Source organism: Calypte anna, chromosome 9 (genome assembly GCF_003957555.1).
Source record: "Calypte anna isolate BGI_N300 chromosome 9, bCalAnn1_v1.p, whole genome shotgun sequence".
Lineage (NCBI taxonomy): Eukaryota > Metazoa > Chordata > Aves > Apodiformes > Trochilidae > Calypte > Calypte anna.
Genome location: NC_044255.1, coordinates 8,554,820 through 8,573,160, shown reverse-complemented (window position 1 = coordinate 8,573,160; position 18,341 = coordinate 8,554,820). Strand labels below are relative to the sequence as shown.

Genomic DNA, 18,341 nt, shown 5'->3' with positions numbered 1-18,341 from the left:
AGTTACCTACTGATGGGACACTTCTCAACCAAGTCAGGAAACTCTGAAGTTACCTTCAAAAAACGTTTCTCTCCACTGTGAAGAGACCAGAGATCTCAAGGCCCAAAAGACAGTGTCACATTTTGCTTTGTTAACCCTGCAGCAGGTTTTCTCCCCACCTTTACCCAAAAGGGATTTCCAGGTCTCTTCTAAAATCCTGCTCACAAGAGGCACACATACATGTGGTACAGTTAGTTTGACAAACTTCTGAAGGACAGAAGTCATTCCTTCTAGGACCACAATTAGTATCACACCAGCAGACAGGAAAATTCAGTAAGGAAGAGATCAGTGACTCACTCTGTCTGCAATGACTGCTTTCCGCTTGCTTGTGTCCCCAGACAAGCCTAGAAAGAAGGAGGGGAGGGAAATAAAATGAGGCTTTTGTCACCTAAGCTACCACTGGAGATATAAAAAACCCACAGTTCAGATGCTACCTCTGCCAACCTGGAGACACAGAGCTCAGGATATCTAAGTACACTATTTTGGGCTCCACTTTTAGGCCACTCTTCTTCTGAAGAGCATATTCTCCCAACATAAAGACTGTTCCAGCACAGAAAAAAAAATCTGAGTGCTGTTGAACATTGCAAGAACAATTAAGGGTTGTAAACTCAGAGGAGACCTGTATGAAAGCATCTGACTGACCAGTACTCTGACAGGTCACATATGACCTTCAGGAATATTTTAGATATTCAGCACCTGGGTCTACCTCCTTCATGGCAAAGCAGCTCTTTGAAAGAACAGGCTGCTTCAAAATTCAAACTAACCCATACAAAGGTTCTGTTTCTGCCCAACCCAAAGCAGCACATCCTGCTTTCTCTTCTTCAATTCCCTTCTGGGCTGTTTCCCCCCTTCCTCAAAACCTGATTTCTTACATGTACAGTTTTAAAACTTCCCCTAGTGGTTTCAGTTAAATAACACCAAGCACCAAACCCAAACTTACCTACTACAGCCTTTGCTTTACCTTCATAAAATGACCAAGCCAGAGCCAGGGCATCAGTCAGACGTTCTTGTTTCAGAAGGTGGTCAACTCTCTACAAGAGTAAAACTGGACCTCAGCATCACAGAAAAGATGATCCCCTGCCATTTTAGACCAGCATTTCCCAGTAGTGGCTCATGATTCCTGACAGCAAGGGGACAGAGAACCTCAGAAGCTCTCAATACATCACAATGATCTCTGAAACATTCTCTCCTATGTACATTTTTTGCTGGAAAGTTAAAAAATAAGAAATGTGAGGCCCCCAGTACATCAAAAGTCCCTGTGAACTACTTTAGGTTCAGTGATGGATGCAGACCCACAGCATCAGTGAGTGCCTACAATCACAACCCAAATTTTCCATTCCCTATGACTTCCTCACCATTTATGAGCACAACAAAAAACTCAGCCATTTTTTAAGCACACAGGTCTACTCATCCTACCTTTGATTTTCTTCTTTGCTGACAGTCAGCCAAGACTGAAATAGGTCACAAGTGTTTTCTACTGAAGGAATTGTTAACACATGAGGTCAAGCTCCATTAGTCTGGCTACCTTAGCTCAAAATGTTACAATACTCCTTGAAAGGAGAGAGATTTTGAGCCTCAGACCAGCACTCCACTGCAGCACAAACAGCCTCACACTCTACTACTTCACCTACTCAATTACAACTCCTGAGCAAGTCCCCTACAACAGGAGATCTCTAGCACTACAAGAATCAGACAGTAATTCAGGAGCATGGCTCACAGCATGAAAGCCATGACTGACTACTGATTTCTAGAAAAACTAATGCACGAAACTGTGGGTCAAATCAAGACTTCTCATCACCAGTTTACTAAACCAAAGTTGGTGGTGAATGGCTGAGGGAAAACCAGCAAAGAGATCTTGGAAACTAAAAGCAGCACCTGTATAAAAAGTTCAGTAGAGTTGCACCATTCCTATTTTATTAAAGGCCCTGATTCAGTGTCATGTGCTCACAACAATCATGGATGAGTACTGTCCTGGTTTGGGCCAGGATAAAGGTGATTCTCTGTCTTGTACCTTTGCATTTAGCTGAGTCTCTTTAAGTAGTTGCACTTGCTGAAATTAACAGCAAGTTTCTCAGACAGTGTGTGCTTCTAGAACTGATAACACTTGATGTTTATAGTTACTGCTAAAGACTGGTGTGCAGAGCCAAGGACACTGCTTAGCTCTGAGGAAAACTTTTACCCTCCAGAAGGAGTAAAGAGGTCCCGCCTGAGCCCTCCTTCGGGGAGGAATGGACAAGATAGATGCCAGAACTGACCAGAGTATTCCATCCCATATACGTCATACTCAGGATAAATTTGAGGGATCACGAGGGCCAAGCCATAGATTTCCTGCTTCCAGCTGCCTGTCCTTCCTGCCTTTCCTGCTTCCCTTCCTTCACCCGGCATCCTGGAAGGATTCTGTCCGTTCGTCTGCCTGTGCTCCTGATCCGTGCCAGCCCATATCTGTGTGTTCCTGCCTCCAGTTCCCCATTGCTGCCGACTCCAGGAGTCCAGCCTGGACTTTCCCAGGGCTGCCCTGCAGCCCCGGTGCTGACATGAGAGTTATTGGGAGGGAGGAATGTGGTTTCCATTTTCCTGTATATTTGTATATATTTAGTAATTTTTCCTATTTATCATTACTGTTTCATTAAAGTTGTGTAGTTTAGTTTCCAACCCATCAGTCTCTCTCCCTTATTCTCTCTCCTTTCTTTATCAAGGAGGAGAGAGAGATTAATAGAGAGCGTCTGTTATTCAGTTTAATTGCCGGGCCAGTGTTAAACTGTGACAAGTACAGATAAGAGGAATGAGGCAGATAAGAGGAAAAGATGGTGAAGGTCACAGCTTAAAAGAGAAAGGTGAGGCTGGAAAGAATGACTCTTGGAGTTCCTTGAGAACTGGCCTTGAAGCCCCTTTCTACATAATGATTTGGTCAGCTCACTTGGCATAAGATGAATTTACTGATGAAGTTTGCTGATGACCAACTGTTCAACACATGAGTTGAGACAGCAGACCAGACAGAGACCAGACTGGATGAAGAACAGGTGACATTGTGCATGGCACTTTTATCCAGAGTAGAATGAGCCAAAGTGCCCACCTATAATCAAAAAACCAAGAAAAAGGGGGTGCAGAGAACAGTGACCAGGAAAAAAAGAAAGGAATGGGAAGGTGATCTTACAAAAGGATGATGAAAGAGCTTTGCTTAGCCTTGCAAAACAAAGTCTAAGAAAGGATACACATACACTAAATAAACATACTGTGAAGTGATAATTCACAAAGGAAAAAGTGATATTTAACTCAAGTGACAAGAATACAGAGACACATAGACATAAATAGATCAATAAGCACTTCAGTGTGGAACTGGACAGCTTCAGCTGTCAGCAAAAAAATATGTTTTAAAAAAATATTCCACCAAGGAAACAAGGATCTAAAATCCAATTAACTTTCTAGGTTGTCTTTGATGGATTTTATGATGTAGTTTCTGCAGTGGCTGGAGACAAATTATGGTGAGGCAGATCTCCTTCCACTCCTGTATGCTCCCCTAGCAGCTGAAAGGCTCACAAACAGTTCTCCACAGTCACACAATGCACTAAATCCACCTTGTTAACAGAAGCTGAAACATGGCCAGGCATTTTTCTCAGCCTGAAAGTTTATGCAAGCCAGAGCTCACAGCAATCAGGGACCCTGAACACAGAACTCACAACAGACTCCACAAATGCTCCCTCCTGCCCCTTGAGCTATATTAAATCACAGAAAGGCTGAAGTTGGAAGGTGCCTCAGAGCTCATCTGCTCCAACCCCCCTGCCATGGCCAGGGACACCTCTCATCCAGACAAGGTTGCTCAAGGACTCATCCAGCCTGGCCCTGAACACCTCCAGGGAGGGGACAGCCACAGCTTCTCTGGGCAACCAGGGACAGAATCTCACCATCCTCATACTGAAGAACTTCCTCCTAAGATCCAGTCTAAACCTCTTCTCCTCAAGTTTAAATCCATTTGCCCTTGTCCTGTCACTAGCATGTCTTATGAAAAGTCCCTCTGCAGCCTCCTGTAGGTTCCCTTCAGGCACTGGAAGGCAGCTCTAAGGTCGCCCCAGACTCTTCTCTTCTCCAGGCTGAACAATCCCAGCTCCCTCAGCCTCTCCTTGTAGCAGAGGTGCTCCAGCCCCTGCATCATCTTTGTGGCCCTACATATTTAAGCAATTTGAACCTACTAAAACGTACAGTTTTCCTCTCAACTTACCTCTCTCCAGTTCCTCAATGTCATGACATGAACAGACTGAAAAAAAAAAACAAAGAAAAAGAAATGGATTATTTCTTTACTTACAGCTTTTCATGCAGCCTGTGACACCCTACAGACACACCAGAGCATGCTGGTACAGGTGAAGCTAAGTAAAGCAACCCTAAAGCTTGGCAAGGCAGGAATACATTGGATGTTTATATGAAACAGAAATCATCCTTCACATGGACTTACAACCAATCTGCTCCAAGTTGCCACCCTCACTTATTCCCCCATGCTATTAGCCACTTCTCCTGGCCTCTTCACAGAAAACCAGCACAGCAGCACAGGAAAAGCAAATTAGATATTCCTTTTATCAGTCCATGCAACAGTCTAGTTTCTCCTGCTGTCTTAAGTTCTTCTGTTTACTCACTAGCACTTTTAGGACACAGGGGACAGCAAGAATGGGAACTCTAACTTAAAGCAGCATCAAGCAGGTTACTGTGAAACCATAATATGCCCATACCTTGGTTAGAAACAATTTATTGCCCATTTCTTTCATCCCACAACATAAGAGCACAAAGGACCCATCCTTGATTCACATCCCCACAGAACAAACAACTGCCCTTCTCCAAAAGATGAGCTACCATTAACAGTGAAAGTCCTGTAATTTTAATAACAGCTCCCCACATTTACCTTAGTTCCAAGGTAAAAGATCTGACCACCACAGCTGCTGATGGACTGGTAACAAGCTTTCTCTCCAACCAATGCCTACAGGGAAAAAATAAACATGAGTCAAATGGCTTCTTGTTGTTGGAAAGCTTCCCAACAAACATGTATGTACTTCAACTTTAGAGACCCTTTGTAACTTGGCAATCAGAATGAGGACTGGAAGAAAACAACACATTGCTGGGCAGTGGTAAGTAAAATTGCTCTGCTGTCACACTTCCCTGTTTGTGAACACAGCTTCAAGTGCTACTGAGCTGCCCAGGGAACACCAAGGAATCATCAGGACCCACAAATAGTGCTCTGTATCTACTCTCTGATCCAAAAAAGAAAAAAATGTTCCAGGGTTCCTTTCTTGACTTCTGCTTTTTCACAAACCTTCCTCAAGGTAAGTGTGTAGGAGACACAGATAGAAATATTGAAGTGAGAGATGCTACAACAGAAGTTTGGCACACTGTAAGGGCACACTGACAGTGTGAGAAATGGAGGATGACATCAAAATCAGAACTTTTACCACAGTTACCCAAGGCAGAGCTGCTTGTCCTGTCCCTTGCCTCAGCCTGGCCAGGTGAGGAAGCTTCTTGGATCTCTTCCCACAAAATGTGTCCATTCAGAGACTGCTACAATAATTCTCCAACCTGCTCAGCACAGAAGTTAAATGTTCCCTGCATCTTTCTTTAGATGCCCCAGTAGAAGAATTGGGTCTGACAGTCTCCATCCACAAACGCAGGCATCTCTGAAACCATAACCTCTCTTCTGGGGGTGGCAGCCTCATTTAAGATTTGCCTTGTAGAGTGCCTGCAGAACTAATACAGGAAGAGTTGGATTTCTGATCCTCTGAGGCACGACAAAAAACTTCCCATCAGAGTCTTTCACTCAATTGCTCTGGAATAGATTTGTCTTGTAGATCCTGCTGAAACGCAGGGAAAGAGACTGTTTTACAATCTCAGGATTTCAAAATGCCTTTATAGACTTCAGATCTCATCTGGCACTTACTGGCAGTGATGCAAGCAGGAGTCTTTTCCAGACTCATAGAGGCATTAACATGCAGCACTTTTTTGGGCCCACCAGTTTGTCCAGCCACATGTCTCTGGCTCTGGTAGCATCACCAGAAATCCTCAGAGGACACTGCAGAGTTTCTGGAACTGAGTGAAAAGCTCTGAATAATGATATAACCTAGCAGAGACAGCTTGCACACCACCCCAGTGCCAATCTCCAGCTATGTTCTGGGAGGTTGATGCCTGGCCACTGCAGCTCAGGTGGCAGGCAACACAAGAACTCTTCTTAGAGCAGACTCCACATTCGGACCTTTTTTTCCTCACCATGTACCTGCAGCAGAAGGAATGCCAGCAGTGGTAGGAGAGTGAAGCAGATAGAGAAGAAAACCAGATAAGCAGCAACTAAAGGCTGCAAAGACTCCTCATGGATCTGCCAGTTAGCCTGCAAGCAACCTTCTGCTCCTTGGTGCTCAAAGGGAACCATGAGCAAGAGGTCTTTTTTTAATGGAAATCTGCCATCCTGCATGGAGGGCATTTCTCCTTGGGCTTCTAGAGCTGAGTCAAGACCACAGGCTGGGCTTGGAACTGCCAGTCCAAACTACAGCCTGACGGGAGCCTTCTGCTACCTCTCTGAGCCAAGAAGTCCCCCAGGGCCACAGCAGAACTGAACATGAACCACATCGAGCTGTGGAATTTTTTGGGAGGTTTGAATGCAAGGATGGAAGGGAAACTGTTTCCAAAACAGAGAAACTGATTTTTCTGCTGAAAGCAATAACTGTCCCTACACCACAGCTCAAAAAAAAAACCTTCCACAATGCTACAGCAACACAAATACCTCAACAGAGGGGGTCTGCTGCAGAAGGTGGGGGGGCTTACAGGAGCTGTCAGGAGCCACTGAAATGATCATCCATTTCAGGAATAAAACATGGTCAGACACCACATGGACCAGGGTCCAAAGAAACTCTCAAAAACAGCATGAAAGTGAACATAAAAGAAAGACAACAAAACAAAAAGAGGAAAACTGTAGAAAACACAATGTTTGAAATGCTGTAGCTTCCACTAGTGTGGTGGGGTTTTGACTTCAAATGAGAAAGTCATGTAAGCAGCTACAAGCGTAGGAATTATGCTTCAATGTCTCTACCCCTGCATGACCACCTGTGAGAGGAGGGCAGGGAAGGGGTGTATGAGTAGTCCAAAGCTTGGCAACTTAAGAACAGCTCCCAACCCCAGCAATGCACAAAGGGAAAGATGAACTGCTAGCTGGCCACATCAACATAAATCACATTTACCATGAGGCTAGAGGAAAAATGGATCAGGTTTCCCAAGAAGGTGGTTGAGGCCTCATCCCTGGAGATATTCAAGCTAGTTGAGGGTATCCCTGCTTATTGCAGGGGGGTTGGACTAGATGACCTTTAGAGGTCCATTCCAACCCAAACCATTCTGTGATTTTATGCTAACACCACTCATCATTCATGAGATGCTTAAAAAAGGCTTTTTTTCCCAAAGCTCCAGGCTTCCACTTGGAAAGTATGTAAAACATTTGTGTTTACCAGAGCTTCACTGACGTTGCCCCCTGTAGCCAGGGATTTGAAGTGGCTGCTGTTGTAGACAAGCTGAACTTCTGAGATCTCTATGGTCTCCAGCTCCTCCTGTGTCTGACGATCTATAACGTGCAGCTTCTCCACACTGTCCAGCAGCACTGCTGTCCGGGAGTTTATCCACTGAAAAAAGCCCAAAATTGGAGATTTCATCAACACCAACACAATTAGAGGTCAACTGAGCAGGCTTTGGATATACTCCTGAGTTTACAATAGGAAGTTGTAGGATAGCTAGTAGCTTTCTTACCATACATGGTCACTCAACAGCACCCAGACATAACTCCACAGGTAAAGATAGGAGGGTTCTTCCCAGGGTCCCAGCTTTAACACTGGGGAAAAGGAACCTTCTTCACAGAGAACACCAATAGACAAACTGTAATCCAGCAGAGTTTGTGTCCTCCCTGTGAACTACTTATGCTCTAGCAAACTTCCCATTCAAAGGTCTCAAAAACTACTGCAACACCTCGTCCCCAATCCCTTACAGGGTAAATATGGCAGCAAGGGGCATTAGAAAGAGAAACAGCAGATCCAAGTTTAACTCAAGAACAACTGCCATCCATCCACAGCCTGTGGTTCTACTTTTATATGCAAAACCCTGCAGATAAAAAAACCCTCCTTTTTTTCCACTGCTTTTACAATTATTAAACAGCCAAGCATATTTGTTAACAAGCTTCAACTTCCAGCTGATGTCAATATTGATCTTGGTATTTTGGCCTTTTATGTTTTAGTCTCTAGTCTGTAAATGTGTTTTAGATTTGAGCAACTTTTTTGTTGTTAAGAGCATCAAACAATTCTGCTCTAGCAAGCATTTGCATATGGCAACATGAAAGTTTTAGCAAGTCAGTTACAGAGAAGTTTGCTTCCTTTTGTAAGAATCCAGAATAAAAACCTTTCTTGCCAGATTTTCTTCAGCTCTTAAAGGATTTCCTCAACAGGGCTGCCCCCTGCCCTCCCCAAGAAAAGGCAGTATTGCTGCCAGCATGCTACTGATTTTTTACCCTTTAGCTGCCACTTGTTATTTCACTTGTGTTGTTTTTTCCACTGAGTCCCAAGTTTAAGGATGTTTTCAGTTAGTGAACCCTAGATAAATCCTAAGCCAGTTCTTAAGCTATATTTGTAAAACCAGTAGTATAGAACTAAGGGCTACTGAGATACATTTCATTTACTTACAGTAAAGTTGATGAGGTCATACTGTAGATGAAGCTGCCTCTGCTTCGTGACGTGTATTGCACCACTATCATCTCTCTTTACCTAAAAGAGAAATCAGACAAGGCTGCTTCAGACTCCAAGTTTTTCATCAGCTCAGCCTCTGTTCCCAGAGGACTTCACACCAACTCCAGGAGCCTGGAGATCCCCTCAGACAAGCACACACACTTCTCCAACAGGGTGGATGGGAAGTCTAACTTTCCAAAGCACTCATGTAGGTAAGGAAAGAGCAGAGAATTGTCTTGACCAGGGGGCCTTCTGCTGGAGCCATTTTAAATCATTTACTTGCACTACAGGAGCTACATGTCAAAGTGTGGATATCTGTGGAGAGGCTTGTGCTACAGCATCCACAGACACAGCAAAAAGACCCTTCACAAATCCTTTTTCTTTTTTCTCCCCAAGTTTACCAAGAGAGAAGAAGATAGGAGAGAAAGAGAATTTGATCCAGACAACACACGCCTGGGAGTTAGAGCTAAGCTGAAGGTCCAAAATCACAGCAGAATTGGGAAGCAAACCTGGCACTCCAAAGCCAAAATGCCAGATTTTCTGGAGCCTGAGTACTGCTCTCATACTGAGGCATTAAATCATCTTCAAAACACTTTATATGCATGTATAACTTTTGCAGACCTCAACAGTACTACAAGCACCATGCCCTGAAGCCATGTGCCAACACAGCCTGAAACCTGCTATCTCTTAGTGGTTTACAGAAGTTTTTCCAGATTCATGTTTTAAAGCAAAAATTAAAATGATGCCTCAGATTCACATCATCTCTCTGAAAAAAATCCACATTCTTTCACCTCCAGGAGAAACAAGACAAACTGCAAATCAACACTTCTGGAAGTCATTAAGCCCTGTGACTCCAGATCCTCATGGAAGGGCACCACCACTTGCTGAAGAGCAACAGGTTTGGGTTTGTTTTCTTAAGATGACAGCAAGGTGCAGCCATTCCCAGCACACACAGATACCTCACCTTCCCCAAGACAGAGCTCAGTCACCTGGATGTGCACAGAGTAGAAAAAGTGGAGGTTTACACTAGATATTAGGAAGAATTTCTTTACTGAGAGTGTAGGCAGGTGCTGGAATGGGCTTGTCCAGGGAGGTGGTGGAGTCACCATCCCTGGGGGGATTAAAAAACTGTGTAGATGTGGCACTTCAGGACATGCTCTAGTGGGATTTTTTTCAGGTTTTTTGGAGGTTGATGGTTGGATGTGGTGATCTTAAGAGGTCTTTTCCAAGCATGTTTCTGTGACTCTGGGAGATGTGACCATCTGCAAAGCAGCACAGAGCAGCCAGGCTTACCAGAAGGAAATGAACGACGTCCCCTCGACAGAAAGCAAGCATGGGGTTGACAGAGTTCTGTACAGCCACAAAGTGCCACGCCAGAAGAGGGACACTGGCAGGGTCCATCTGTCAGACAAAAAGCACAGTGTTTAAGGTAAACAAGGTGGAACCTCAGCTCCAGGACACACACTGTTCCTCAGCTGCTACTCCCTGCTTTCGCTGGGGACAGGCATAGGCTGCAAACCACTCTCCTGCTCTCCTGACAGCTTTTGGGAAGTTTTGGTCCAGCCACATGGTTTAAGGGCAATGTGGGTCTCTTGGCTCAGTGGATGGCCAGGCAGAACAAAATCTGAGTCCCAGCTGCTGCACAGGTAAACCCAGCCTCAGGTGGACTGATGGAATATGACAAGTTGCAGCTTGCTAGCAGCCTTCTCTCCATCCTCCCAATCTAACATACCCACCACATGCCCATAGCTGCTTTTCCAAGAGTCCTAATACCAGCAGCTACCGAAAGCAAAAGATTCAGAAGACTGGTTAGTGCTCCAATTCCACTGTTTCCTTCCCTGCAATCAAGTTGTACAGTTCTTTTGTAAAGAAACATTCCCAGTCTAAGGCGACTGTCACCTTGGTCGGGTGACAATAATAAGGCCCATGTCCCTTCTGTGGATGCACCCAGGCTGCAGCAGAGAAGACGAGAAGCTGAGGGCCTCCTGTGTTCCTACTTTCTACTTATGGGAGAAATTCAGCATTTTCACATAGGGAAAGCTGGAAGCAGCTCTTCCATCTCCTCTCTGCCCACAATCTGCACACCTCAGAGCAACAGATCCTCACTGCAGCTCCACAGTGTTGGGTTTGCCGTGTGCTGATGGAGCAGTGATACCAGTCACCTGGTCCTAACCTCATTCCCTTTGCTCTGGGAGCTGCTTGTAGCCATAATCCAAAAAGCAAGCATCTGGCTCCACTACTCACACGACCGTAGGGAAAGGTCATCCACACTTTCAGAGAGGGCTTCAGGCCAATAACCAGTATCTTCAAGAAAAACAAAAAAGGTGAAATAAAATGTTTGAGTTTCTATATATATAAAATCAGAAAATGTCTTGTGATTTCTCACACAGGCAGCAAGTTACCTTTGTGAGGGAGGCCATGGCCAGCAGTGAATATTGGGTGATGGGATGGTCCCTCAGCTCAACCTTTGCATGTAAGGGTTCAATACAACAAACCTCCCCCTTCGAGCCACTGAAGAGACATCGGGATTCACACGTCCTGACTCCCATAACCCTCCTGCAAAGAAGACAAAGCAGCCTGGTGAGCAGCTACCTAGGAGAGATCAGCCCAAGAGCCTCATGAAATCTCAAGCCTGATCCCTCATAAACATTGTTTTCAAAAATGCACTTAAGACAGCTCCAGGGATGGCTTTAGAGTATCACTGGAAGCAGTCCCAGACAGCTGGTTCAGATACAGGAAAAAAATTCCTTTAGACCTTATTTAGCAGTGAAATATCGGCAATTCCCAGATATGATCAGATTTCCCATTCTACCTCCTTGTCCCTCTTCCTCTTGAAAAGGCCAAGAAGCAGCAGCAGCTCTCATAATGAACCCAGAGGCAGAACTTTTATGACAGTTACCAAGAACTCATGAGGAATGCCAAGATTGTGGACAAGGCATCACTCAGACCTTCCTCACTTAGGCTGTGAGGAAGCCTTTGACCACTGCATGGCCAGATGACATCTTGCTTCAGCTGTGAAATTCTACTGCAGCCCTAAATTACAGCTTCAACATTCAAACAGGAGTTTTATGGGCTCGGTGGTTTGGGGTTTGGTTTTTTTTTTGCTTAGGTTTTAGAAACTATGACCCCAGCATTAGTTTATTCTGGTTTCTGTGAGTACTTAGGGGTTGTTTTCTTACTTAAAGGAGAGTTCAAATACGGAGCCTCCGCTGTCATTGCAAATTGCAAGCGTTGGATCATCTGTAAACTGAGCAGATTCTGAAGTTAAAAGTGGGACTAAGAAAGAAACTATGAAAAAAAAAAGATAGAAAAATGTACATTATGGTATTATTAACAACATACAGAAGTACAAGCGTTGTACCTATGACAAAGACATCTTTAACATACGGAGTTGCGACAAATACTGGATTTTTTATGTGTAAGAAAAGCAAGGTTTTGTGTGTCCTCATGATATCCCACTGGAGCTCAGAAGCACAGCACACCCAAACCTGCATTAACAGCAGAATCAAACCCATAAGCTGGTGGGTGGGCTGCAGTCACAAACAGACCAGAATCAGAAACATCCAGAACTACTAATGACCCCAAATAATCAAGATAAGAAAGGGTCACAGCAGCAGCTGAGTCCTCTTCTGGAGGACTTGATAACCCTGCATCTAGCAGCACAAGCACAAGCACCTGGACTCTTTATGTCATGAGCTAGACAGGCAGGGCCACCAGCAGCAGAAGTCCCGGCACAGGGGATTCATCTTTATGCAGGGGGTGAAGATGGCAGAGGTGGAAGTGTGGAAGATGCAACAGTAAAGGGGCATCTTCAGTTCTACAAAATGGCCAAGTCAGACCAGACATTACATAAGAACCTGTCCTTGAGCAATATTCCCCACCAGATCCACTGCACTAGAAGTGCTGACAGAAGCTCCTTTCTACACTTGAGACTCTTAATTTGGCAAGCTATATATCCAGTTAAAAACACTGCAAGTTTTAGATAAATGTCTTCTAGCAACTAATTCTTCATAGATTAAGGCATCAGAGAGAAGAGTTACAACAGAAAACAACTGCTGTTTGTTACAGTACAACTCACAGCTCTCAGAATAATCAGTTTTGGGTTTTTTTAATAGAAGTTCTGCTCATTTTTCTCACCTCTGGATACTTCTGCCATATAACTCCCAGGTAGCTGCTCTGATCTCTAAATCTTAAAGTACTACACAAGGAAAGTCAACACATCTACAATTGTAGAATGGTTTGTGTTGGAAAGGAACTTAAAGCTCATCCAGTTCCAATCCCCTGCCAGGGCCAGGGACACCTCCCACCAGCCCAGGTTGCTCCATGACCCATCCAACCTGACCTGAGACACTGCCAGAGATGGGGCAGCCACAGCTTCTCTGGGCAACCTGGGCCTGGGGCTCACCACCCTCAAATGAAAATAATTTCTTCCTCATGTCCAACCTGAATCCCCCCTCTTCAAGTTTGAAACCATTGCCCCTTGTCTGCTTACTGTGTACCCATGCAGAAAAAAGAACTTGTGTGCTTCAAACACAAGGGTGTTTGAAATGAAAAAAAGTAAAATAAAATAGCAGTTTACAAGAAGTTCAGGTAGTGTTTGTTACCTTGATGTGCAAAATGGCTGTTCCTGGTGGGTGGGCATCAGTTATTGACCGCAGCAGCTTCCCACTGGCCAGATCCCACATCGTGATCTGCAAGCAGACAGAGCTCAGTGCCACAGGGCTCTCTCCATCTCCTTCTGTGTTAATACAGCATCTTTATATTCCCAACATCATCCTGGGTTAGGAGAGTCTTCTTATCCCAGAGAAGTGATCCAAAAACTGTTCCTATCCTGTTTTTATGAGCAGTTTACTATCTGCTTATACAACACTAGCTTCACAGCTCTGAATCACGTCCCTTTGGCAAGCTCTCACCACCTGCCCAAGCTCCCTCTCCTCACAGTTATCTGCCTGATAAGGCAATAAAGAATGCAAGATAATTTTGCTACCTGACAAAACTGTGCAAAGCAGTTCAATGCATTTCTCTCTAACCAAAACAGTGACCAGTTGAATAATCCCTGCAAATCCCTTTGCAAAACTCAAGCATCTCCACAGCTACCATGAACCTTGTCACTCCTCTCCTCCTGCATCTGCTTGACAGGCCAGGTACGAGTACAGAGGCAGGGGCTTGAGCTTGGGTAGTAAATTCAGACACTTTCTCAACTAAGAAAAAGGAAGTTTCAACCTACTTACTGATATCTGAGGATTACTTCACCCATGTGAGCTGAGATTACAACTTAAAACAAACTTTTTAGTGGAAATCTTATCTAGTTCTGTAAATCACCTATCAAAGCTTTGTAGAGGAGATGTTTCAGAACTGCTGCTCCTAAATATTTTACCTGAGTATCATTTAAACCTGGCCACTGCAGAGATCAAGTCTGCATTTCCACATGGTCTAGAGCAGTCTGCCAGACAGCCCTTGCAGAGGCAATGGAGTGTGTTTTATCTAGAATGAAGGTGAACACCACAGAAGCAAAGGGAAATTAAATTCCAAAGAAAAACAAAGCAGCCTGCTTTGTATTCCATGGGCCTTTAAATTTTACCAAGTTAACTTCTAGCCATTTTTGGTTTAGTTTTAATCTTATAATTTTTGTTCAGGAACTGCTTTGTCTCTTTAGGTTCAGAGAAGGGCATAAAACCACAAAAGGCTCAAAGCCTTTTTTCCCTGCATTCATAAGCTCTGCAGCTTCTGTCATGAAACAGAAGTAAGGTATTCATAAAAATGAACTTTGGGGCTAGATATGAATTTCAAGAATGTCAGTAAACCCAGTTTTAATTACAAAGCCAAAATTTCACAAAGTGACCTAGAAGGACTAAGCTGGTTGTCCTGGTGCACCATTGCACATTTCCACTTATCAGGAGCAGCACTTGTGTCACTTGGAGCCACGATTCACTGAATCCTTCACTATATTCTGCATTTCCTCCACAGAAACCTGCCCCAAACAATCTGACTTGGCTGTCTGGATGCAGGAATCTCCAGCAGATCAAGCTATGCATGCTGCTCCTCAGCACAGAAACAACTACATATCAAACGTGGTTGGCTTGGAGGTAGCGTCACCTCTGGGTAGTCCCTGGGGAGCAGAAAGACAGTGCACTGTCCCACCTCACCCTGTAGGGATTACCTGTCCTTTTGCAAAGCCACACAGGAGCCTGGAGCAGTCATTGTTGATGCTGAGAGCAGAGATGGCCCCGTACTGGGCTCCAACAGCAGTGCTGCCCAGACACAACCGGAGAGCCTGGTTCTGATCTAGAGCAGAACAATCAGTAACAAATTAGAGAGAGAAGAAAGAGCAACGATCAAAATTAACTTCATGCAGTTGTTTACACATCATATTCACTTGGGGTACCCTAACACTTCACAGGCTGGCAGGTAAGTTCTTAAAAAAGAGTGTATAAGATGACAGCCCATGTTAGTACAGGGACAGTGTGGACAGTGCTGTGCTGGGAAATAACAAAAATTATTTTTCAAAGCATGAAGAGGCCCAGGGAGTATAGAAATGCAAAGATATTACAAACTGAAGAAGAAACTAGTAGAAAATATCAAAGCAACATCTAGCTTTCCTTTCACCATTCTGCAATGGTGCTCAAGTTGTAGCAAGGAAGATGACAGAAAATTAATTCCACCTTCTGAGCCTTAGGTTTGTTGATCTGAACATCAACTACAGATCCCCAACACAGGTTTTTGGTAAGAGTAATTTTAAATAACTTTTATTCCTCAGTCTTGCTGATAAAGGCTAGAAGCTGGAGGGAGAAGGAGCTTGTGTCTTGAGCTGCACAGTTAAAATCCTTGAAGAGTTCTAGTGCACACAGCTCTAACTTCATAAGGAACCACAATCAATCACCACCAGGTGACAGAACCTCCTTCCCTAAGCTCCAGGCTGCTGCAGAGGTGCTCCCAGGACAAGTTCCTGTGTGCTTCCACCATGAGAGACTGAAAATTGCTTTATTGAGGTGCTGCACCTCAGGTGTGAGGAATGGTAACAGTCTGCCTATCTTTGGTGCATTAAGCTAAGAAAACAAATGTTCTGGATCTGGTTTTTTTCCCCCACCTCTCCCTGGTTTTGTCCTGCTTTGGAGTAGGGGAGGAAAAGATGCCTTGTGAGGACTATTGGAATGTTAAATCCATCAGAAGCACCACAGTAACCCTGTGTGCAGGATTTCGCCTTGAGGAAGGAAGGGAAAGGGCAGGATCCAGGGGAAGAGACAGCAGCTGAGCACCAGAAACCCCCTGGAAAAACTGCCCAAGGCACAGACCACATTTCTCCAAGCTACAGGACCACTATCAGTGTGTCAGCTGTGGAGCATGGAATTATCTGATTCCTTCCTCAGGATGAAGTGATGTATTCATCAGCCTACACAGCCCTCCATGACAGAAGTAAGCAAGAAGAATACCTAAACTCCTGGGATTCTAAAGCACTGCCTAGGGTGAGGAGAAAAAACCCAGGAACAATTCAAATATTTTCCCATTCTATTCCTCACTTTCCCACCTTTACCTTGACAGTGGCCCAAAAGAAGGTAAAAAACTCCTTTTCCTGCAAGATCTGGATAGTGGTGGCAAAGAGACATGGATAGAGGTGTTACAAACACCAATGGTTCTGCAAACCAAATGAGACAAGGCCTGGGAGAGACAGAAAGACCATGCCCTGTCCTGCAAAGGCCCAAGTATTAAAGAAAACTTCAGTTTCCCTCTAAAAGATAGTGAAAGTAGTGGTCAAAAGGACACCATATGTTATGGGTGCTCAGAGACACCAGGATATTCTTATAGAAGTTGAAGAGCTCTGCACCTGAAATCCGTGAGAGGAAGAGAGAAGGTTGCCTTTGGCTGAACCTATCCATTAAAATCATCACCTCCTCCCCAGGCTGACAGGCAGCTCAGGCAGTTCTGGATGAGGCCACTTGGCCTTCACATCTTTCTGTGCCTGCCAGCACACCACCTGATGCTGCCCGAAGAAGCAAACATTTCCCCTTCTTTCCTCTGCAGCCTGGCTTACACCAAACACATAATAAGGGAGCTGCATATTCAAATTAGAACTGTTGACACTTCAAAGCTTTTCATGAAGTTGCTTCTGCTGCAAGAGATGCTCAAAGGACAGGGAGAGGAAGATTACTTTTCACAGTTAAATGATCAGAAACTGAGTCCAACACCACTTTTCACTAGTTCTCCAAATGAACATGCTGTCATTCAAGATAAAAGCCTCTGAAAGCCAAGGAGACTGAGGCTTCAAACTGGCTGAACCCACATGTACAGAAGTAGGTGTGAAAGCTCTGAGAGTCTCACAAGCAGATACCTGAATTTTAAAAGCCTTGAAGCTCCTGTTTAACTATACAAAGGATGAGTGTGAACAGCTGCCATTGTGCAATTCATCGCACCAGCCACTGAAGCACAAGGCAGAGCCTTCCTGAAGGACAGCCTGATGTTCCAGAAGGTCAGGCTGCCCTGCTCCAGGGGCCAGGCAGGGTTTTTCAGCCACCTTCTGGATCACTAAGCACAAGGCAGTGGAAAGGCTTCAAAAGCAAAGTGACTGCTCTGCACACAACTCTCCCTTCTCAGGGTAAGATGAAAGCAGAAGCCATATGATGGAAATAAAATTCATCCTTTGCCACTCTGCCAGCAACACCTTGACAGCACTGTGACAAGGGTGGATGTGGCATAGATAGAAAAGGTACAAGAAAAAGAAAACAAATCATGAAAGACTTCCCTGGAAACTCAGAGGACACAGAGCAACAGCTGGAAAACAAGTTGCCCAGAGAGGAATTGTCCTTCGAGTGCCAAAGAAAAAATTCCTGTTCCAGAGGTCTGCAAATCCAGCTCATTTACAGAAAGACCATCTATAGCTATAAAAGTCTTTTTAAAAATCAGGTGAATATTGCAGCTCTTGCTCCTAAAGGCAAATTGCATCCTGTTCCTTTCACTTCAGCTGGAACCTGTCAGGAGGTCAATCAATAACCCGTTTCCCCAAAATGCATGAGAAAAGGAGACACTTCCACAGCATTCTCTGACAAGGACAGCAGATTCAGAATCACCACTTTCAATCCAGGTTTACATCTTTATAAGCTCACTCATAGGAACTTTCAGATCCATTTTCTTTTTCCCCTCACCCACAGGACCTTCCACCCCCACAATTCACTCCAAAATTCAAGGCTTTGCATGACTCAAATAACTTCTCCCTAAGAAGGAAGCACTCACTGTTTGCCAGAGCTGGGGCTTCTGAGTTGAGAACTGATCACCTCAGAGAAACCCCTCCCAGTGCTTGCTCTTGTTTCCAGCCAAACAAAAGATCACACAAGAGGAAGAGCCACCAGATAAGGGATTTTAAAAAAATCTAACTATGAATAAGATGGACAAAATGGCTTCCAAAACAAATGGAGCTTTGCTGAATCAATAAGCTCCTACTAATCAGTCAGTAGAGTAACAAAAAATGATAAAACCAGAAGGTTATCAAAGCTGATCTCCTAACATCCCAGAGTAATATTATCAGCTTTCAATCATGGCACATTTTAGGATTAAGCATAAAAAGCTTTCTACAAATGCCTGAAA

The 18,341-nt window shown here is 44.3% G+C and overlaps 1 protein-coding gene across 6 annotated transcripts in view; it reads right to left on the bottom strand.

The window, feature by feature from the left end:
* Positions 1-18,341, bottom strand: part of VPS8 (VPS8 subunit of CORVET complex) — a 77,398-nt gene that overhangs the window by 50,596 nt on the left and 8,461 nt on the right. For 4 of the 6 annotated variants that reach the window (XM_030456043.1, XM_030456045.1, XM_030456044.1 and 1 more), the window contains 12 exons: positions 14,926-15,050; positions 13,370-13,456; positions 11,945-12,012; positions 11,168-11,321; positions 11,010-11,069; positions 10,059-10,166; positions 8,724-8,804; positions 7,506-7,676; positions 4,928-5,002; positions 4,256-4,291; positions 980-1,070; positions 337-383 (listed from right to left, as the gene is read on the bottom strand). In XM_030456043.1, the coding sequence (XP_030311903.1) occupies positions 337-383; positions 980-1,070; positions 4,256-4,291; positions 4,928-5,002; positions 7,506-7,676; positions 8,724-8,804; positions 10,059-10,166; positions 11,010-11,069; positions 11,168-11,321; positions 11,945-12,012; positions 13,370-13,456; positions 14,926-15,050 (1,103 nt within the window). Of the gene's footprint in view, positions 1-336; positions 384-979; positions 1,071-4,255; positions 4,292-4,927; positions 5,003-7,505; positions 7,677-8,723; positions 8,805-10,058; positions 10,167-11,009; positions 11,070-11,167; positions 11,322-11,944; positions 12,013-13,369; positions 13,457-14,925; positions 15,051-17,990; positions 18,010-18,341 lie in introns of those variants that run through there. The other 2 variants (XM_030456047.1, XM_030456048.1) reach the window with 2 other exon arrangements.